Below are 23634 nucleotides of genomic sequence, written 5' to 3' on the forward strand. Positions count from 1 at the left end.
CCAATTTAATACATTTTTATTTACAATGAAAAATCATGATAATTTCAAACAATTTATGCACAGTATATGTAACAGACACACATCTTCATATGAAGGAGCTATTGTGCAATTTACCTAGGTTCTGGACCTTGAAGCTAACCCTTCCCACCACTATCATCTAGAATGGCAACCAGATCTTTTTTGGAACAGATTTTAGATTACAGGTAGACTATACTTATAGATACTGAAGTATGAAGAAACAGTCTAAGTATTTTAATATGAGATCACCTTACCTCAAGTATACTTAATGTCAACACTGAAATTTTGCAAATATACAGTATGTAGAGTGTAGCCTCACCATATTAACATTAAATGTCATGCAAGATAGCCTGTTTCATTGAGAGCTCATCGTTCTTTATACTGCAAGGAACAGAATCTCAGGAATCAGTCTGACTCCAAGAGATAAGACTTCACGATCCAAGATGTTTAAGAATGATTAAATTAACAAACCTGACATTTATTCTCACTTCTCAGTACATAATTATAGGAAAAATATTGCACATACAGGAAACAAAACTTTAAAAAAAGGCTAAACTCTATTTGCTGTATTTCCTCACTATGGCAGCTAACAAAGTGCTCAGTTCATAGGTTTGCTGGTATTTATGTTTGGTGAATTTTGTTGTTGTCAGAATAAAAAATATTAGTCTGAGCTAGTCTTTTATCTTAGAATGGTCCAAACCAGAAATGTTCCTTCAGTTTCAGCAGACCTCTCACATTGTCACTGAATATATTATTTTGCAAGCTTACTATTGCTGTTCACTTAAACAGTGTGTCTGCTGCAATAATTTGATATTAGATGGTATTACCAATCTATTTTTGAAATATAGGGACCATATTTAAATTTCAAAAACAAGTATGATAGTGATGCGAGTGAGAGATGTACTCAGCCTGCTGAGTGCAATGTACTTTGAAGCAAAAAAATATATATATTTATCTCCTGAAAATTATCTTATAAGAAAAAAAGGAATTTTATCTTTGAGAATTTTAATGCTTTATCCTGCAAATTTCTGAGTGGGCTTCTGAATATTCATGAGTGCACATATGTACATGGGTTTTTGTTTATCCTGGACTCTCACGTGTAAACAGATGAAATAAATCTGGATCTACTCTAAATGCATTCCCTTCATTTTTCCCACCTGATAAGCTACTACTGTTGTAACGAAGGATGCCAAATCCAGATGACCAGATGTCATTTCAATAGCAAACTGCACTAAATTTCAGTTAGCTCACTATATTAACTTCAATACTGATAAGTCAAATAGGTTTTCATTTTTTTCTATTAAAATATGCATGTTATACACAAAGCAGATTTTGATTAAAATAGTATGTGATGATATAGTTGGCACACTTAATAAAGATTACAATCTTGATGTATTAGTTACAGGGGGCTACAGTTGAATAAATACTGGAATCGTTTAACAATGCTCAGAATTCCACAATTTTAGTTTAGGGTTTCTGTGCTAAAAGTAACTGAACCTATGACTTTTTTTTAAACTTGAGGCTTGTTTTGCAGCTTCAGGGTACTAAGCATTATTTTCCATGCGCAATTAAATAATTTTATCACCAAAAACAAAATTCAAACAAAGCCACCATAACAATCTTCTGTTTACACAAGGGTTTCATCAATTGTCAGAAACCACTGTCATAAACTAAGCAAGTTTAGAATCATTTAATCCACATCATATTCTTTTGGTATAGGCTCCTACATCTGAAATAACAAAAGAGCTATCAGGCATTACTCCAAGGAAAAGAAAAGAATGCTGCCACATCTGCTGGAAGTGTAATAGTAAAAGCACTGTATGGTAAGCAGCACAGAAGGCTCCCATCTGCCTCAAGCAAGGCAAAAAAACGATACCAAGGAAAGCTTTCCCCTGAGCAGCCTAAGGGATGTAGCCAATTATTGTATTTTACTGACATTATACTGGGAATGTGAATTCTGTTACTCTGATCGGATGCTATCTATAGAACATAGTAGTAATTTGATTGGTTAAAATTAGGAAGTCAGACTTACATATCACTGCATTTAAGTGTCTTCACAACTTTCGTGCAGCTTCTGTGATATTTTAAGTGTACAATGTTCTCAGTTCTAACTTTTCACCTAGACTATTGTGCTGATGCCGCTTGTGTGTTTGGTCTTGCTACTGGCAGGAGCAGAAGGGGTTTGCTGGCCATGGAGATGCTGAGGGTGCTGAGAGTGAGTAGGATGCTGGGAATGGGGAGTGGGCACAGGAGGATGAGCTGCATGGGGATGTTGTTGTACATAGGGAGCGTGTTGGGAATGTGATGCGTGCTGGGAATGCTGTATGTGCTGGTGATGCTGATGAGGGAGTTGTGCATGTTGAGGTGGGTGATAGTGGTGATGGTGATGATAAGGAGGTGGGAGAGGCTGGGTCTGTTGCATGTGACAGAATTGGGAGTGGAGCGCATGCAGCTGCTGTGTCTGCACCTCTGTCTGGCCTGGGTGAAGTACAGCTGAGGAATGTTGTTGATGTGGTGGATACGGAAGCTGCTGAGATGACCCTGGTACAGAATAACCCTGGGAAGAGGATTTCCCTCTTTTACTACCAAACAAAGAACCAAGCAATGATGATGAGTTTGACAATGTCTGGTGAGGACGGATTGGACACTCTCCTCGTGTAGATGTAGTGGCTCTTCGACGTGCATGAGGACTGTTAATGACTGACCCCTAGGAGGAAAAGAAGTATATTATTTATTGAAGAAAGCTGTTGAAACATAATTTGCAGAAACATTCTGACATAAAATTTTATTATATATTTTTATGGACCAAATAACATTCAAAGGCCAATGAATCATTATAACAATTAGATCCCTTCTTCAATGAAATGTGAAAGATTATTTATGCACTGTATCATAAGGTTTTATGTAACTTATTTGAAACATATTAATAGGATGGTTTTTTTTATTAAATGATGAATTTCTCAGAAACACTAAAATTCCTTACATATTATTATTTTTAATTAATGCAGCTTATAGATTAAACCAAAGATGTATAATCTCTCAACATAAATCTCTATGGGCAGAATTTACAGAATGGAAAGTAACAAGTTTTGCACTTTTCCAGCCTAATCTTCATTTCATTAAATGTAATTCGCAGAGAAAAAAAATCAAAACTAAAAATGGAGTCCTTTAAAACTTAGCATCTGAAGTGGGTGCCAGAAGTAGTTTACGTTCATCTCAAAGTTATTTTTGTTTATAGAAGGCATTTGCAAGTAACATATAAGCCTGGGTAACCTACGGTCAGATCCTGTTAAAATTGCATGAGTGAATACAAACTCCTGACTATGATTAGAGAAAATGTATTCGTCCATGATGTTGCCAGGCAGTCGTTTGAATAAAACCAGAATGTTTAAGCAACATCTGGATTGAAGCTTTCATTTAAACATCACATCTACAGCAGTAATTGTAACCTTATGAAGGAGGCATAATCCACAGCTAACCCATAATTCTTGTGGGCTACATATATGGGCTTGTTGCAAAGGACTTTTGCAATAACTAATCCAATTGGTGGATTTCTTGATTTATCTAATGACTAAAGGTCAATTGTGTTAAGATAATTTGAAAATTAATTGGATTAAGGAATCCTCAACTTCATGAGGACAGTGTGATGGAGGGATATCTTAAAAATCAGCACTTTTATCTAATAGGGAGGAGGGAAACAGGCCTGGTCTAACAAGTGTTTGTTTCAATTTCCTTTAATGTTAGCCAATTATATAAGCTACTCTTCCTCCACCTTACCATAGGTGACAGGGCCTTGCCCTGATCTCTGAATTTCCTCTTCCTCAATCCCTCCACTTTCAAAAATCTTCTCAGAGTAATTTTTTCAAGTAAGCTTTCAGTAATTATGCCTTACCATCCATTCCCTTTGCCTATTTTATTCTTGTCACTCAGTAAAATGCATTTTTATGCAGTTTTTTTAATTGAACCATGTCTTGGTAGCTATCTGGCAAAGTTCATTAATTGAGGGTGAATGAACTTTAACACCAAAACAGTCAAATTGTGCAGTACCTACTCAATTATTGGCCACAGATGTATGCAACTAGAGTGCAATAATACTTTGCCATCAATCTTGCCAAACACTCTGTTGAAAGATTAGTGACTTTCCCTCTGGTCTCCTAAGTGCATCCAACCGCAACTTAGTAAGGGACATGATAATGCACAAGCATATAGTTTTTTAAATAAAACTAGACTCTCAAAGTATTCTGTTTATCAAATTATGACTATTATGTTAGAACATGCATTGAAAGTACATTGTGGCTTTGACTGGATAAAAACTTCTCCCAGATAACGGTGCATAAAGTTAACAAGGACCATAATCTACAAAAAATCTAATTCTCATGTTATGAAAGCAAAATGGTTGCCAGCCTATTAGGAGTAGAACGTCAACAAAAGCTAAATTTTAAGATTAGAATTGCTTTGTCCAGAGGGGGAAAACAACAGAAGATGTAATCATAGTTTTCAGTATTCTACTTTTCAGATTTGATGTCTGAACTATATCCTTTATAATTAAAGCATTTAAGTTATTTTTCAATCACAGACCCCCACCAAACAAAAAATGTTATACTTTTACTCTGTAGTGATTCCCCATCTTTGTCTCCAAAGACTTCCTGATTATCTTAATTCAGGAAGGCAGGATTATCTAACCAGCCACAGTTTCCAGTGTTTTTGTTGACCCTCCCAGATGGAAGCAGCAGCAGTACTTAAGGGACCAATTTCTCCTCCTCCATCAGAACTCATTTATTCTTTCCTTCCTTGCCCGTGTTTTGGATGAGTGTGTTGGGAAGCTCCAGGCGACTGGCAAGTGTGAATTTCCATAATTTTAGCTTTGGCGTTATTAGCTACATGTTAAGAAAACAGATAAATGCAACATTCTCAAACATTTTCCTAATTTTTGATTAATATATTGACCAAAGGGCATTCAGCTGCACAATTTTGTGATGTCACACACTGTCTTCAGCTGTGCTGAAATATATGTCTGGAATATAGCTGCAAAATTTATAAAGGATGAATCAGGTGTGCTAGATTCATTGAGAGCAGCAATCGCAAAATTCAGCAGACATCATGGTGAATTTGCTAGTTATTTTTCTTCAACTCTTCCACAAACACAAACAGACACTTAATTAAAATGAACCTCACCATGGCTTTTCTTCTGGCATCCTATTTATGCACAGTCTAATTGTTCACTTCAGAAATTTAATAAAAACAGGACCAATGGACTGGACATACTGTGCCACAAGCCATTTACAAATAGAAACAAATTTCAATACCACCTTTCGGAATGTACAAGACTACCACAACAAAGACACTTGCACAAACAATAATCAGTGAGGACATCAAGAAAAAAAACAGGTTTTGAGAGAAATAAAAATAGGATACATAATTACTGACATTTTTGTGTTAAAGTAGCAAGTCTATTAATCTTAATGCCATTACATTGTAAGCATGCATGGGCAATACATGAATTTGGAGCAGGGAGGTGTGGGTGAATGCTTGGATAATGAATGAATTTTCATGAAATCCACAATCAGTTCATCTACTCTATCCAGTTTTTCTATGCGATTCCATACAATGCTTTCAACTAAAGCACAATGGTGCTTTAACAAAAAAAAGTTAACAACTTAAGAACTCAAAACCTTGACTGAGAATCTTAAGTGTTATTCTGCAAACTGATAGCCAATAAAATACAAAAGGAGAAAGTATAAGTGCAGCTTATACAAAGCAAAATAATAAACTGAGTCCATGTTCCAATGTTACAACATGGCACTTGTTAGTTTATTCAGCATTACACATGCTGATGATTTCAAAAGCTTCAGACTCATCGCTGCCAGCAGAACCACATTCAGCTTATTCCATCAACAATGGTGTGCCTTGTCAAGAAGCCTGACTATGCGCGCGAGCGTTAGGTGCACATGGCAAGCAATTCAGACATGCATATTCTATTTAGCAGGCATGTTACTTGTTGGAAGAAAGCAAAAGGATGCAAAACAAACGCTTTAAAATATACATTATACATCCAGCTACAGATCAATTACTTCCTACTTACTTCCATATTGCTGTCTAGCGATCCTGCACTGCTGCGGCGCCCACGCTTGCCTGCCCAGGACATGCAATACCAAAGATTAGAAACTGAGAATTAACCCAGGGGCCACATCTTTGTACCCAATGCATATTAAAGGGTCTCTGCACACAGTACAAGCTGAGCACATCTAATTGGGAACTAGCAGGCAAACTCGAAGGAAACTGAACAGCATATATGGGGGATGGCTGCAGGGTGTCTACATATTAACAAAAAACCTAAAAGTAACAATGTGTCATTGTTACATCTCATTGTTGATTGAGAAAACTTAGCATTTTAAATGAAATGATTCAAACAATTAATGCTATAGTTTTAAAAATTGATTTTGTTGTTTAGAATTCATACAAATACGGGTGTATATTGTATAAAAACATACTGCAGACGTAAAAAAAAAATAAAACATCAGCAACATGGGTAATGGCTATTTTATTTCCATGGAAGCTACATAAATGATGAGCTTTACCAGCATTTGTGGCTGAGTAGAGGCAACAGAATGAACACATCACTAAACTTTCCTTAATGTAATTTTGCATTATATTTTTTTAAAGCAGCATCCATTGATCTGTGAAAAACTGGACCTCGAGTGGATTTCATTTTTCTACTCTGGGAAAAAATAGCTAATAAGAATCCTGCAGAACCCAGGTCAAATGGTGAAAGATGACAGCGTCTCTTCAAAAGAGGTGCAAATCCCATCTTGTGACCAATGACCTTGCCTAAATATGGCATGTTTTACTGAAATGTGGGATGTGTAGAACTGAACATTCTATGTTAATGCTTTGTTTAACATCAGAAGTATTTGAGTCTTTTCAGAGAATGGAAGTTCTTTGTTTAAAAAGCAGAGATTAGAGATCCTGGACAAATTTGGGAAAGTAGTCATTTTAACGTTTATTAAATCAGCACCTTTAAGAGGATAAGTGTATATCACATGAGAAAATAATGGTGCAACATCCATAATTAAAATCAACTTTGAAAGAGAAGAAACAAACGGACTCGAGACCAAACATTACTAAGCAAGCGCAATAACTAAGCTGTTTTCCTGGAGCTCCCTTCGTTTTGGACATTACACATTGCTTTACCTCACATTAAACAAAAACAATACACTTGAAATGGTTGAACATATACTTGATTCAAGCACATATCACATAGAATTCCCATTCAGCTACATTATACAGGACCTCTCTATCCTAAATGTAATCTATGCCAAGCAGAATATTCCCTGATTGACTAGATCACACAATTTATTAATCTGACAACAGGGAAGTTGCAGTTTATGTTTCCGATCATTTCAATGACTTAAAATTTGAATCATCAAATAATTTTATTTAAAATATATACATCCAAATAGTCAGATTAAGATTCTGCAGAGTATATTTCTGGATTCTTCATCCGATAATACTAAACCTAAATGGTTTGCTCTGGTCAAAGCTAATATTTTCAAAGAAATATGCAACATGAGTGTACTTGAAATAACAGCCTGATATTTTCCATAATAAAATAGCATGTCAGTACTGATTATTAACAGAATTTATTTCACAATATACAACACAAATTCTTTGACGTTGCTCAAAACTTGAGTGTACCAAATTTGCTGAAGATTAAACAAGTCCATATGCAACATTAATAAAGTTAATACACAACTTCAAAGGCTGAAAATTAGGAAACATACTTGATCATTCTTGGAATAAACCTGTAACCGATTGCAAATGTATATGTAGTGTATGACATTCTACAGTGTGGAAAAGTTTGCTCAAAAATTATGTTTGACCTTCAACATCTGTCCAACAGCACAACAGCCCTCATTTTCAACTGGTCAAGCAACAGCAGAATTATGTTTAGCTTTTCAACACAATAAGAAAAATTACAATAAACAGCTAGCTTCTTACCTGCTTCTGAGAGGTCCCTGAGGGAACTACTGAGTGCGGTCCTTTTTAACCCCTCTCCAGTGGTATAACTGTCATCCAGACTGGTCCTGCTTAATGTGCCAATACCAGGTTCCTTTTTCAGGCCTGAGCTCTGAGAGATACTTGGGCGTACAATTCCTTTCTGTTTTTCTAGTTCAGCTGAAGATAAAATGTTGAATTATATTTCCTGACTGTATATGATGAGAATGGACAACTGTGACAGATTAATAGAAGAGATGCCTTGAACAGTATCATTGTTTTAGTTTTGCAAAATTTCAGTATTCATATTTCAATATTAAAATACTTCAGCTAGCAAAATGATAGTCAAGGCAGATTTGCAATTTGAAGCCAATGAATTCGAATCTATTGCAGTTCACACCCTGAAATAAAAAATGTACACTGACAAAAAGGTGATTTGATACAATTTTGTACTTACATTCTATTCTGTACTTTTCCATCTCTTGAACTTCTGCAATAGACTCACGTAGATCATCAGTGAATTTTTTGCGATCCTGCGGGTTGGGGGCATTGAAATTAATCAGGACTTTGATGTCAGCGCCGGAAATAGCGGAAGTAAGTCGGATTCCATTTGGGTAATCTAAGAAAAACAAAGGAATACTTCATATGTTAGAAATTTTATTTATTACAATACATGAACCATCACCAGTTATAATGATTTCTAGAAGATTTTATATATGTTTAAGGGTTTGAAAAAGCAGACTGAAAGTTGCTTGAGTCCTTACACTGGTTTTCAAAGAGAAGAACTTGTATCCCATACAAGGAAAAGGATTGCCGGAAGCTGTATGTCACTGAATTTTTCTTCTTTTGAAATATCTTTGTAACCTAGACAAAAAAAAGTTTGAGGTTATAAACTGCTATAAGCAGAAATTAAGTGACCAACACGATTTCAATGTGGTTGTAGCATGTTGGCTACTGAATGGGCAGTCTCAGATTCTCAGCTCATTCTATGAAGGGAAGATTTCATAATCAAACCTTTCATTTATGCTGACCTTCAGAAGTCCTCAACTATTTGTAAACATATCACTCAGTATTTTTAAATGATGTCCTTACATTCCTTACTTCATGTTTGCATGCACTTGAACTGTGCTGCTCGTCAAAAGTCCATTTACAGATTAGGTTTGCACAAATACACATACTCCCCATTTTCTTATGATGAAACTTCCCATCTGTCATCAAATCAGGGATGAACCAATATCAGAAATTCAGTTATTTGTATCACTTTACTGACAGTAGTAAAATCGTCATAAAAATCCCGAGTGATCAAAGTATCGATAGGAGGTACACGATTTTGGAAACCATTGCAGATTGATGTAAACTTCATATTAGCAAATGTATTGCAAACTGTAATTCCTAAAGTTCAAAAATTGCTCAAAGATTTACTTCCTATCAGCCGAACCATTAAGCATCGTCCTATAATCTTCCTACTGAACTTTAGCAAATCATTTGCATTTTCAGTTTTTTTAATTGATTTTTGGAATCCAAACATTTTTTTGTTATATAGTTATTAAAAAAATCTGAATTATCAAAAGAAAAAATATAGGTGTTCAGCTGGAAAGCAAATACATTAATCACTCAGAACGAAGACATACCCCAAAGTTATCATGAATCCAAATAGGATGTTAGATGCCAAAATAATCATTATATTTTGTTGTAAGGGTGGCCGAGTTGCACTTTAATGATAGAGTTGATCTGCAGACACGTCTTGGCTGGAAGTATTAAGTTTATTTACAATACACTCAGCAGCAACTACGTGTGTGCTTTCAACTCCAACTCTATCTCAACACTGACTGCTGAGGGTACTCATGCTATTCTCCTATTGGTTACTACAGATTATGTGATCTTCCTTAACAATGTTTTTCTTAAAGGCATATTACACACTAAACAAAACCATAATTACTCCATGTTTATAAATTAAAAACAAGCCAAATGAAAAGGAAACCAAGCCCAAAAAGAGAAATGGCGAACTTATATTGAACCTCTGAAAAAACAAATGGAAGCCATCAGTGAATAATCTGCAAAAGATGAAAGTCGCTTTATATTTCTAATCCATACATCCACATGGAACTGTCATGGTTGTATTAAGAAGCCCCTGCTATTTGTATCACCCTTCGTGGTTTAATTCTGTACATCACTGTGCCACAACCACACCCACTGCTATCTTAAAAACAACGCTTTCAGATTACATTTAATAAAGGTTTGCAAAATATTCTGAAAAAATGATAATTTCCCCTTTTAATATATTGTACAAAAAACAACCAATTTGAATGTTTAGATTTTCAACAAGAGGCCTTGCTATTTCCTTATTGGCAAAGGGAAAAATGTATTTCCTAGACCAGGGGAAGATAAATTAAATCTGCTGTTGAAAAAAAAGTGCTTTTGTTCCATGCTATTCCAAGACAACCAATATGAACACCATTCTTCATCTGCCTCAATTGCCAAAATGCTCACTCCAGAGTCAAAATCTATGGGTCAGGCTCTAATCCGGATCTGGAACACACACTATAATTCAATGGAGAACTGCACTGCACAAGAGCCCACTCTCGGTTCCTGCAACTTAAGTCGATAAAAGAGATCCCTCGGCACTATTCCAAGAACTGCGGTTCTTAAGGTGCGTTGGCTTAACTTCCTCCCTTGACCACCAAAAACAGATCAATTTTTCATGCTTCTCATTTGCTGTACGTGCAAATTGACTGCAGTGTTTGCCTACATAATATTGACTACAATTTTGATGTATTTCATTGGTTGTGATGCACTTTGGGACATTTCTTCTGCCACCAAAATTTGATTCAAACACTTTAAGGAGCAGAATGTTCTGAATAGGGTTCTGTACATCCTGTTGAATATCCAATATGAGGTGAAAAGGCACTGATATAGGGATTACTCTATCTTATCAATCAATTAATCTGGAATTCGCTGTATACACTCTAATAGTTAAAATTAGACAAATCTAACCTTCAAAAATAGAAGCAAACATCCTATTACCTAATCTGATATCTTGATTAAAAATGGTGCACTACCAAGTTAAGTTGTCTTAAGACCTTTGACTGGCAAATATTGATATTCATTGGTGGTATTCTCAACTTGATTTGCCTCGTCAATATGCACATATCTAAGAACAGATGTTCTTTCAGCCAGTACTTCTGCATCTGGCAGATTGAAATAATTGATTAGGCACCTGAGCAAAGGCTGAAACACAATTTCTCACAATTTGAATTGGAAAGCCTTTTAATCTATGGATGCATGTGAAGTTAGAACGCAGATCAGCCATGATTTTGTTGAATAGCAGAACAGGCTTGAAGGACGGAATAGCCTACTGCTGGCTCCTATGTTCCTAATGTAATTCTCTTGCTTTGCTTAAAATCTAGAAATGATTTATTACAATTTTTTTGTTATTTGCAGTAAACCTGTCTAACAGTAGACAGGAAATCTTGCTTTAGAACTTCTTTCAGTTGTAAAAATGTTAATATTTATGAAACAGGAATGATAATTTCAAGATTTAATAGTCTGTATTTATGAAATGTTTCCTCCTGTGCTTTCAAAAGAAACTTGCACACAATCAGATCACCAAAGCTACTAGCAAAGATGGAATAAATCAGTTTCATACCATTATATTCCTCTTGGTGAAGGGAGACACAAAAATTTTAACTGAGCCCTTGACTCTACCAATTCTTATTTATGAAACTTTATAATTACTCTTGGCTTTACAAAGTGAGAAGCACTTCTACAAAGTAACAAATGTCACGAAAAATTATGATCGACTTAAATGTCCCTTCGCAGCTGATTTTTGATGAGAAGCATTCAAGCTAAGTGGGATGATACTGTTATGAAACTGACTTGTAGGTGTTTCTCAGCATAACGGATACAAAAAAATCTAAATGTTCAAAAGTCAGTGGAGAAAAAAATCAAAAGTTATCAAGTATAACATGTTATAGAAATTTGAATTTAAATGGAACCCAGATAGTGAAACAATTTAATAATCTTAATTTCAATATCCTGATTCCATATAATTTAATGACCCTATAATTGCTTTAAATGTATTTAAATAACACAGTACACAACTGGTGACCTTTACAAATAGATACTACATGCTGTGAATACCAAATTATTACACTGTTCTTTAAAATTTTAAAATGTTTAATGGAGATGGATTAGCTCCGATATGAATATTAGGATGGTTTTAATTACTGTTTTCTAACAGAGCGATTAGTTAATTGTCACCATTTTTGCTAAAGCCGAACACACTAATAATTAATCGTTCATCAGAAACAATCTCAAGCAAAGCAGATTCTTATTTTAATTTTGTCTGGGCACAAAAACATACTACTGGCCTGATCAACCAGAATTGTACAAAGCTATGGGCAGTGAAAGGGAAAATAGGCTTTTCTCTCCTTTAGTCATCCATGGAACGTGGAAGAATAATTTCAACATTAAGATGTTCTAAAAGTCATTTTACTTGTCTTGTAAAAGCATTCTGTATATTTCAATAGCATATAAATGTATTGCAAGGTTCCTCTCACTCCTCATTCTACTGTTAATTATTTGATATGTGTAACGAAACAAGGTTAATTAGTACTTTTATAGTGTAGGATCCTTTGTGGAAAGCTGATCATAGTATGGTGAATTTCAGATTGAGTTTGAGTGTGAAGTGGTTAAATCCAAAACTTAGGGTCTTAAATTTAAACAAAGCCAATTATGTAAGTATGAGGGATGAGCTGGATAAAGTAGAACGTACATGAAATTGTAGGGAACCAATGTCCTGTAGAAGTGAGAAACTTAAAAGTGATCAGTATCAAAGAACTAGAAAAACTGAATGGGATTAAAGGTCTATAAAGCCCCTGGACTTAATGTCCTACAATATAGGGATTTAGTAGAGGTAGCAGCAAAGATTGGATTTGATTTTCTAGAATTTCCATGTACTGAAAGGTAGAAAAGTAACCCCACTGTTCACAAAAAGGAGAGAGAAAACAGAGAACTCTAGGTCAGTTAGGCAGGCACCAGTTGTAGAGAAAATGCTAGATTCTATTGTTAGGGATGGGGTAAAATGGCACTTAGAAAATCATAAAATGATCAGGCAGAATCAACACATTTTTGAGAGGAAAATTGTGTTTGACAAATCTGTTAGTGTTTTGAGGGTGTAACTAGCAGGGTAAATAAGTGGGGGATGGAGGATGGTGATAGCAATGGGTATAGTATGTTTGGATTTTCAGAAGGCATTTGATAAGGTGCCACACAAGAGGTTGTTGCACAAAGTTAGAACTCATGGGATTGCTGGTAATGTATAAGCATGGATTAAGGATTGGTTAATGGATAGTGAACAGAGAGTAGGAATAAACAAGTCAGACTTGTGAGAAAAGTTATAGCTCATGGAATAAAAGGGACAGTAGCAACGTGGATACCAAATTGGCTGAAAAATAGGAAACAGGGCAATGGCAATGGCTAGTTTTTGGGCTGGAGGAAGGTTTGTTAGCGGAGTTACCCAGCGGTTGGTATTGGGACCCTTGCTTTTCCTGATATACACAAATATTCTAGATTTTGGTGTGCAGGGGACAATTTCAAAGTTTGCGGATGATGCAAAACTAGGAAGCATTGTAAACTGTGAGGAGGACAGTGTAGAACTTCAAAAGGACAAAGACAAGTTGGTGGAATGGGCAGACAGGTGGCAGATGAAGTTCAATGAGAGAAGTGTGAGGTGATGCATTTTGTGGTAGGAAGGACATGGACAGACAATATAAAATAAGGGGTACAATTCTTAATGAGGTGCAGGAGCAGAGGGATGTGGGTGTATATTGCATAGATCATTCTAAATGGCAGGCAGGTGGAGAGTGCAGTTAATAAAGCATATAGTATCTGGGCTTTATTAACAGGGGCATAGAATACATGAGCAAGGAGGTAATGCTGAGCTTATTTAAGACACTAATTAGACCTCAGCTGGAGTATTGTGTACAGTTCTGGGTGCCACGCTATAGAAAGGATGTGAATATATTATTGAGAGAGTGCATAAGAGGTTTACAAGATGGTTCTAGGGATGAGAAAATTAAGTTATGAAGATAGATTGGAGAGGTTGGGACTGTTCTCCTTGGAAAGGAGAAGGCTAAGAAGAGATTTGATAGAAGTGTTCAAAAGCATGAGGAGGCTGGATAGAGTAGATGGGGAGAAACTGTTCCCGCTCGTAAAAGCGTCAAGATCACGAGGGCACAGATTTAAAGTGACTTGCAAAAGACAAATGTGATGTGAGGAAAAACTTTTTCACACAGCGAGTGGTTCCAGTCTGGAATATACTGGCCAGAATTTTCCTGTTGGCAATTTAGGGGCGAGGACCGCTCACCGACAGGAAAATGATGCAGGATGACGTTGGGAGGAACCCCTGACGTCAACCTGGTCCCTTTAAATTTTCAGGAAGGCCGACGGACAGCGAAATCAGCTGTCCGCCCACTGACCTGTCAATGGCCAATTGAGGCCTTTGACAGGCTAATTAAAGTAATTAAAGGCCCTGCCCGTCCAACCTTAAGGCTGGAGGGTAGGCCAGGAGCCCCAGCGGATTCCTGATAATACATGAAACCTCAACCACTGGCGTGATGAGGTTTCATGTTCCTTTTTAAAAACTTTAGTAAATGTAATGTGATATTTATTAACATGTCCCATCTTGTGTGACATTGTCACATGAGGGGGACATGTTAATAATATTTTTCTTTTTTTTTTACGTTTTTTATACCGTCACTAATCTCCCTGAGACAGCATTTTGCCTCAGGGAGCAGTGCGCTCTTTCGCACACATGCTGGGGATTCCCTCTACCTCCTGCCACAGGAGGTGCATAATCTTTCCTGTTGGGCAGGCCGCTGGGTGGGCCTTAATTGGCCCGCCCACTCAAAATGGCGGCGGGCCCCATTTCGGCGGCGGGGGTCGGCTGTCCGCCCGCTGCCGAGCCGGTGGGGCCCGCACGCCCACCAAGGGCAAAATTCTTCCCACTGCTTGGAAGTGTGGTGGAGGCAGGTTCAATTGAGGCATTCAAGAGAGCATTAGATGATTATTTGAATAGAAACAATGTGCAAATGTACGGGGAAAAGGCAGGAGAATGGCATTAAGTCATAATGCTCATTTAGAGAGCCGGTGTAGACATGATGGGCTGAGTGGCCTCCTTCTGCACTGTAACAATTCTGAGATGGTAGATTGTAACTATTGAGCACTGCACACATCAATGCTTGGGCCTCAGCTATTTACAATCTATATCAATGAATTAGTAGAGGGGAGCAAGTGTAATATATCTAAGTTTGCTGAAGATACAAAGCTAGGTGAGAAAGTGAGCTTTGAAGATGACGCAAACAGTCTGCAGATGGATATAGGCAGGTGAAATGAGTGGGTAAGAACATGGCAGCATAATGTGAGGCATTGAAAAACTGTCCAGTTTGGTAGTAAGGATGGAAAGATATATTTTTTTAAAAAGGTGAGGGACTGCAAATGTTGATATTGAGAGAAATTTGGGTACCTTTGTGCACGAATCAAAATGTTAACATGCTAGCACAACGAGCAATCAGGAAGACAAATGGTGGGTCAGCCTTTATTGCAAAGGGTCAGAAATGAGGGATGGGCCATTGGGGATAAATTTGCTTTATTTTTCCATCATATATTGGAAGTTTCAACATGTATAAAAATGCTCCGCTATTTGGTGACACTGGGTTTTCAAAGCTATCCGCCAATCTTCGATGGTGGATCAATAGCCTTTTAGCACAGAACATTTAGTTAGAAATGGAAAACTTAACTCAATTGCCACCTAAGATAGAATTTCTTTTTATTCTAATATTTGAGCACTGTTGATTTATTCCAATACCAATCAAAGGAATGCCCCAGAGGAATTAAGTTCAAGTTTGCCAGAATGAGGTCTCAGAATTATCTGAAGATGGAAATGACGTTATAATGAACTGCATGAAGGAACAGTTTTACGATTAATAGGAGTGAGGCCTGGTTAAAGCAGATTTTAGCATCCAGTTGAATCCTTTTAATGAAGTTAAATGATTACATACCACAAGGAGGTCATTAAACAAGAAGATTTCTCGCTGATGTAAACCAAGTTTCTGTGGCTTGTTGGGATCCGGAACCTCAAATAATCGGCAGTAGCAGACTAATCTTCGATGGGGTAGGGAAAGTACCTGAAATGGCAAAGATCAGCAAAGAATTTCAATACCATTCATACTGTCAGAACAGATGTCATGCAGATCACCTGGAGGTTTATGTTGAGGAATCTATCAAGGTGCTGTTGATATGTTTAAAACTTAAATCTTCAAAGACCAGGATAAACTTTGTTGCCATAAAAACTTTCAACTACACCAAATTTATTGTCTAGATTCAATATTGGTCACAAAATATGTTAGCACATAAATCACCATGTCAACTTTCATAGGAACCTTACACATCAATGCTTCCTTTTCACAGAAAACTATTTTTCTATTTCTACAGACTTCTGTTTTCTTTCAAGAATGGTACATTGTTAACTACATGCATATTCTTTCACATTCTTTGAAGAAGTTTGATTACCACAGTCAAATAGAAGTATATATCATCCAATTATTCCTACTCCTTTAATTTTGTATCACATACCATCAGATCTTTCTACACTGGTCGTCTATAAATGCTTCATTCTAGTGTGCATCCTTGTACCTTTGCCTAGAGTTTAAGACCCTGAGAAATTCCAGATGAAACATTAAATAAAACATTCCCAAACCTTGCCTTGTGACAAAGGTAAATGAGAGAAGCCTGTTCTGTACTGGAACTGGATATAAAGATCCTGTACTCCTCTTCCAAAACTGCTCATGAATCAAGGATCGCTCTGGAATGCAAAGGTAACCCTGGATTCCTAAATCTTTCAGGTGAGACATTAAACTGAGGCCCTTTCTACCCTTTCATGTGGATGTAATAGATCCAAGATGCTATTCAAAGAAAAGCATAGGAGTTTGCCCCCAATTTTAGTCTAATATATATACCTCATATAATGAAGTATATGGGGATCTGGGACATGTGTGAACAGGGTAACCAACCGTGTATAAAAGTAAAATACTGCAGATGCTAGAAATCAGAGACAAAAAGAGAAAATGCTAGGAATACTCAGCAGGTTAGGCAGCATCTATGGAGGGAGAAACATAGTTAAAGTTTCAGATCAATGACCTTTCATCTCTCCAAAGATGCTGCCTGCACTGTTGGGTATTGTCCCAAACTTGGGCAAGTTTGTCCTTTATTTTACAGTCCTCTTAAATCCCTCTCGCCACCTCCAACAAATATGAGATATTCATGAATTTTTCTGTCATGAAGATTAATACTAAATGTTCAGCTGTCAGTTTTCCTCCCTTCCCTTAGCCCACCTGCCAAGCTTCTGCTAAGGCTCCTCCTGCCTGTCCTCCCATTGAACTGACTTCTTTCTCTAGCTCAACTTTTCCACAAGACTCACCAGCTGCTCCATCATACCTTATTGCAAACTGCTGACTACCCAACTCTCCTTCCTGATCTTCATGTTTCTCACATTGTTAGCCATTCCTTCTCCTTAGATATTTGTCCCACTCCTCTTCAAAACTGCCATCATCATGCCCCTCCTCAGAAATGCCACTCTTGACAACTCTTAGTCTTTTGCAAACTACTGTCCCATTTCCTCACTTTCCTCTTAAGTACTTGAACATGTTATCATCTCCCGAGTCTGTGCCCATCTTCCCGGCAACTCTATTTTTGAACTCCTCCAACCAGGTTTTCGCCCCTTCCACAGAAGAGTAAATTGGACAGCAACTTCCAGCAACTGCACACGTGCAATTAAACCGCTGAAATCTACAAGCCGTTGTTCAAGTTGGCCTGCTTCTCCAGAAACTACACTATACTGGCATTTTACTGAGAGACTTGGGCATTGAAATGTATGGAATTGGATGAAATTGATGTATCTAAGTGATATTCACTAAACTTGCCTGATAAAATTAGGGCTTGTCCAGTTCTGTGCAAATAAATTTTTAATGGCAATATGGGTCTTAATTACTGCCAAACAATGACTCTCATTGAAAATGAGCTTTTAATTGTGGCGTCTCATTTGTTCAGGTTTTAATTTTTTGGTGCTAATCAATTTTTTAAAAAACATTTCCTTTTTCTCTTATCTAGGTCTCTTAAGCCCAGCAATCTGATTGGTTAAGGAAGTACAAAGTTGGTTGCAAATGGAAATACCCAACAGGGCAGGCAGCACCTCTGCAGAGATGGAAGGTCAATGATCTGAAACTTTAACTACGTTTCTTTCTCCATAGATGCTGCCTAACCTGAGTATTCCCAGAATTTTCTGTTTTTGTTTCCGATTTCTAGCATCTGCAGTATTTTACTTTTGTACACAGTCAGTTACCCTGTGCACAGATGTCTCGGATCCCCTGTACAGAGTTCGGAACCAAAATGGCGTTCTTGTCACAAGAAGGCCATGGATAAGTGTAAGTGTAATGAATGACTCATGCTATTTGTTGGCCACTAGCCACAAAAACTGGACCAATGTATTTTTAGCAAGGCTGACTTTGTAGTACAACATTGAGGGATAACTGAACTGCTGGGAATGCCACCTTTCGGATACAATGTTAAACTGAGGCCCCATCAGTTTGCTCTGGCCGGATGTAAAAGTACCCATGGCCCTACTTCGAAGAGGAGCAGGGGAGTTATATATCCCTGATGTTCTAGATAAAAGTTATCCCTTAATCAACATCACAACAACAGATTATCTAGTCACATTACGGTGCTCTTTGTGGGACTTTGCTGTGCACACTTTGGCATTTTCAGCCTTTCCTACAACAGTGACTATGTTCAAAATTACTTCATTGGCTGCAAAATGCTTCAAGATGTCCAATAATCATGAAAAGCTCTATATTTCTTTAAAACACTGTATTGCAGTAATTCAAGTGGGCAGCCTAATGCCACCTTTACAGTGAAACCAAGAATGAGCGCTAAATATAGCCTTGCTACTCTTGCTCATATCCCATGAACAAATGAGAAAACATAAATGTTTGCAATTGGCAAGCAATCAACATTCCTCAAAATCAACAGTGGTTATTGCAGTGTCAGTATACAAAACGTAATGCAGCCTTACATCAGTAAAACATCTCATTATTTTAAATACAGATTTTCAATACTGTAGATATATTCAATGAAAATTGTTAACCATCAAAATGAAAAGAAATACCTACACAACCAAGTCCATGATGTAGGGATCCAATCTACGGAGGAAACACATATACAGTAAATTAAACTTCAAAGAGAAACATAGGATTTCAAATCACAAACACTAAGCATATTGTACTTTAATACTAATCTGGATTAATCAAAAACATTATTTGTGCACTGGTTGCAATTTAGTCCAACTACATTAATATTTAAGGTTAGCAATTAAAAAGTTACTCCAAGCTTACCAGAACTACTTTTTATGATTTGTCTAATTTTCAATCTTCCTCTCCTAGAGAGGTTTAGAAAAGTGTAGCTCCCCCACAACTTTCATTCTTTGTGTAAGAATCCTAGGAAATCCTTACACCAAGCTTTCTTGCTAATTAATGGAAACCAACTCAAATACTTTGCTGACTGTATACTTTTAATTTCATTGAAAACCTAGTTCAGTGTATAATGTTTTTATTTAATGCACCCTGGATAAAAGCAGTTGAGAGATGATTAGTAGGAAATTGTGTTTTGGACCTTCATTGACCAAACGTTTTATTGGCTTGAAAGGTGTAAAACAGATCAATTTGGTTAAAAAAAAAAGGAAACTTCATCAGGAGCCCAGTAAAGTGAGAACAGACAATCTGCAGTGTGGGAATAGCGAGATAAACAGCTTCCAGAGAACAGAGGAAAAAATAGTGTTTCAAAACCTAGGCAAGACACCTGGCTGTCAAGGTCATCATGGGCAGAATTTTCGGGTTGGCAAGCAGGAGCAGGGCCCACTCGCCGACACATGGTGACATTGGCTGTGCGTCCCGATGTCACCACACATCATTTAGATTGTCAGTGCGGTGGGCGCACAGCCACGTCGGCTGCACGCCCACCAAACTGTCCAAGGCTTATTAAGGCCATTAAGGAAGTAATTAAAGTTGTTAAGAATGCTGCCTGTCCAACCTGAAGGTTGGCGGGCAGGCAAAGAGCCCAGGCAGCCTTCGCATTTTTCATGAAACCTCATCCACGGGCGGGACGGTTTATTAATTAAATAAAAAATTTTGAAAAAATTAATGGACATGTCTCAGCTCATGTGTCAGTTTCCCCCACATGAGGGGACATGCCTTTAAAATTCTTTTTTTCCCCCTTTATTAAATTTTTCAGAACTTAAACTAAACCTCCGGTCCTCAGGGAGATTTCTGTGCTCTTTTGTGCGCATGTGTGAAAGAGCGCAGGCCCCAATTCAGGGAGTTCCCCCCCACGCCCGCACAGGGAGTGCGCAGCGCTTCTGGGTGTGCGTCATGCTGGGCGGGCCTTAATCAGCCCGCCCACATAAAATGGTGGTGCGTACCCGATTGGGGGCGCCGATCGGGTTCATGCCCGCCCCTGCACAACCCCCCCGATGGGGGGAAAATTCAAACCTGTGTTTTCACTGTTTGGCATTGGGAGCCAAAATCTTGATAATTTGATGTGACCTAGCAGGGCACGATGGTTCAGTGATAGTCTTTGTAATTGATAACTAGGCAATGATTGGGTTGAACTATTCTCCAGAAATTTTGTTGTGTAAAGAGATTTGTAGAGGTTTTTACATATGGCATTGACTAATGCCACGGTACCTGGGGCAGAATAGGGAGAATTTAAATGTGCCTCTACCTAAAGTGTAAAAGTGCTGTTGCGCTTTGACACTACTGTCTCGGACATTAACATGCATCAGGTTTTACCTACCCTGAATAAAATATGACTATCACCACCAATAAGGATTATCACATTGAATCATCTCAGTTTGGGAAAAGGGTTAATTGACTCCCTATAATTGGCCTAATTTTCTTATACTTGTTTCTAGATAGACCTGGTTTATAATGTTACCATTAGCCCCTGTGAACCAAATAACCATATTCAAAAATAGGAAATTCAACAGAAAGAGTGCACTGACCAATAGGTTTATTTAAATTACAGGCAAGTCCTGTTTAGTTAATATTTAATATGCATTATTGAGTGCTTCTTCAATATATCCAGCTTCCTTGAGTTCAGCAAAATGTTTCAAATTCTTCAATATTAAGGGCCAGTTTATCCTTTCCAGGCATTAAAATGGCAGGATTAGAACATCATGTCATGCTTGGGATTTTCTAAGATTGGATAGATAATGCAGGAGTGAGCAGGAACAGCTAGCAGCTAAATCTCTTAAAGATTGCAGCCACTGCTGGACTGAAGACTAGAACTAACTGACTAACAACATGGAACATTTTCAGACACTGTTTTGAAGGTGCTTCTACTAAACATGCAGCAAAGAAAGATTTTCTTTTTGGGATCCTGGTATGCCTTCAAAACAGAAGTACATAACCTACATTCGGCAGCAAGTGTGGCAAACAGCCAAAGAAAATGGACAATATTGAGGAGAGGTTAATAATTGCCAAGAAATCTGCCAGAGTAAGCCGAACCAATATTTTACTATGAAAAGTAGATGGGCAAATTCGGCACTTCCAAAAGGGTTTTACCTCATCCCATTTTGCCTCGTTGGCAGCGGAATTCTAAGATCACAGCAAATGCCTCTTTCCAAAGTTTACACAGTTGGAATGCACGGCTGACACTTCTTTGTCTTTTATATGCTCTTCAAACTTCCACAAACTCAATGTAACTTCTTTGCTAGCAGGACAAGATGACGCATAACAATCAAAAGAAACCCAATTGAGCCTAGATGAACAGATCATGCTCTAGATGCAGGGCTTCAGAGTATAACAGACTAGAATTTGGAGGACTCTCAAATTCAGGGATTAAAATCTCATCCCTTTGCTCATCATTCTTTTTGACCTGATTCATTCCTTTATACACTCTAGGACACCATGACTTAACTTATCAGCAATATAACCTCTGCCTGAAGGAATGTCTTGCAACCAGCATTCCAACGTACGTTCCTTTTCTGTAACTTTCAATTAACTCAAGAGCCAACTAGATCCCAGTAATGCTAAAGATGCCAGCAATCTCAGGCTCCAACCTTACTCACTTCTTCTATGGTGATTTTAAGGGATCCAAAGCCTTTTGTGCGTCATGTAGACTGCATTGGCTGCCAATGTGCTGCATGCGCAGTTATAAAAACTCACTCCATGACATCGTTGCGAACAGACATCAGAACAGATGTTATGGACGCAGCAATTGACACAACTGTGATTTAAACACTGATTAATTGAAACAACTTCCCTACACATAAGAACCCCATTCATTTGCCGTGGTCCATATTCTGTCCAAATGTAGTTTGATCAAACAGGCAGACCCAAATTTATTTATTCTTTCTTGGGATGTGGGTGTTGTTGGCAAGGCCAGCATTTGTTACCCATCCCTAATTGTTCTTGAACTGGGAGGCTCCCATCGCCATTTCCAAGGGCAGTTAAGAGTCAACCACTTTGCTGTGGGTCTGGAGTCATGTGTAGGCCAAACCAGGTAAAGATGGCAGATTTCCTTCCCTAAGGAACATCAGTGATCCAGGTCAGTTTTTACAACAATCAACATTACTGAGACTAGCTTTTCAATTCTAGGTTATTAATTGAATTTAAATTCCAGCAGCTGCCATGGTGGGATTTGAACCTATGCCTCCAGAACATTAGCCTGGGCCTCTGGATTACAAGTCCAGTGACATTACCACTACACCACCATCTACCCCCATCATCCCATCATCCCATGAAATGAATCACCTTAGATGCATAATTATGCACGACTTTCTCTGTACAGCATTCAGATCATCCTTGCACTCCCTTCTGCCCCAATGTGCTGTGGATATATTGGTTTGGTAGGGCCTGTGTGTTGAAGGATATATTAGAAACCATGCAAAATGTAACCTGCACAAAACGATTGCAGATTTCAACTCAAGTTTATGTTATCAGCAATGACAAGCAATTGCATCAGGGCCATGTTACTGACATTCCTGATAGTCTATCACTGCACCAATTAGCTTTTAACGTCAAATTGGGCATTTGCTTCTGCTTGTCTAGGACCCAAATGCTTTAGCCCTGCACAGGACTGGATTAAAGAAGGAGCCATTTGCTGCTGATAGGCCCGGCTAATGACATCAATGGTGTCTGCACATGCGCAGTCAAGTGCACATGCAGATGGAGGTTGGCGGCCATCTTGTGTTGGCAGGAGACAGAGTGTAAAGTGTTGTATACTCAGCTGCTTCTTGATACCATGTGGAATGAATCGAATTGCTGAAGGCTGATGATGGGGACTTCAGAAGGAGGTCAAGGTTATCCACTGGAGGCTTTGGTAAAAGACATTTGCAGATACTTCAGCCTCGACTTTTGCATGTGTGCTGCATTCCCTCACAACTGAGGAAGGTGCTGTTCCTGGACCCTCAGGCTCCTCTTAACTGATCAACTGTGTTTCATCATTTGTGACTGGGTGTGGCAGGACTGCAAAGTTTTTACTTGACCTATTGTTTGACATGCAGGTAAT

The 23634-nt window shown here is 37.9% G+C and overlaps 1 protein-coding gene across 4 annotated transcripts in view; it reads right to left on the minus strand.

Moving 5' to 3' along the window:
- Positions 1–23634, minus strand: part of iqsec1b (IQ motif and Sec7 domain ArfGEF 1b) — a 505028-nt gene continuing 481394 nt past the window's right edge. For 3 of the 4 annotated variants that reach the window (XM_041191310.1, XM_041191311.1, XM_041191312.1), the window contains 7 exons: positions 19239–19268; positions 16074–16199; positions 8778–8877; positions 8471–8632; positions 8017–8193; positions 6101–6150; positions 1–2725 (listed from right to left, as the gene is read on the minus strand). In XM_041191310.1, coding sequence (XP_041047244.1) covers positions 2138–2725; positions 6101–6150; positions 8017–8193; positions 8471–8632; positions 8778–8877; positions 16074–16199; positions 19239–19268 — 1233 coding nt within the window. In that variant the 3' untranslated portion in view covers positions 1–2137. The remainder of the gene's footprint in view (positions 2726–6100; positions 6151–8016; positions 8194–8470; positions 8633–8777; positions 8878–16073; positions 16200–19238; positions 19269–23634) is intronic. The other variant, XM_041191313.1, reaches the window with a different exon arrangement.

This window comes from Carcharodon carcharias, chromosome 7 (genome assembly GCF_017639515.1).
Source record: "Carcharodon carcharias isolate sCarCar2 chromosome 7, sCarCar2.pri, whole genome shotgun sequence".
Taxonomy (NCBI): domain Eukaryota; kingdom Metazoa; phylum Chordata; class Chondrichthyes; order Lamniformes; family Lamnidae; genus Carcharodon; species Carcharodon carcharias.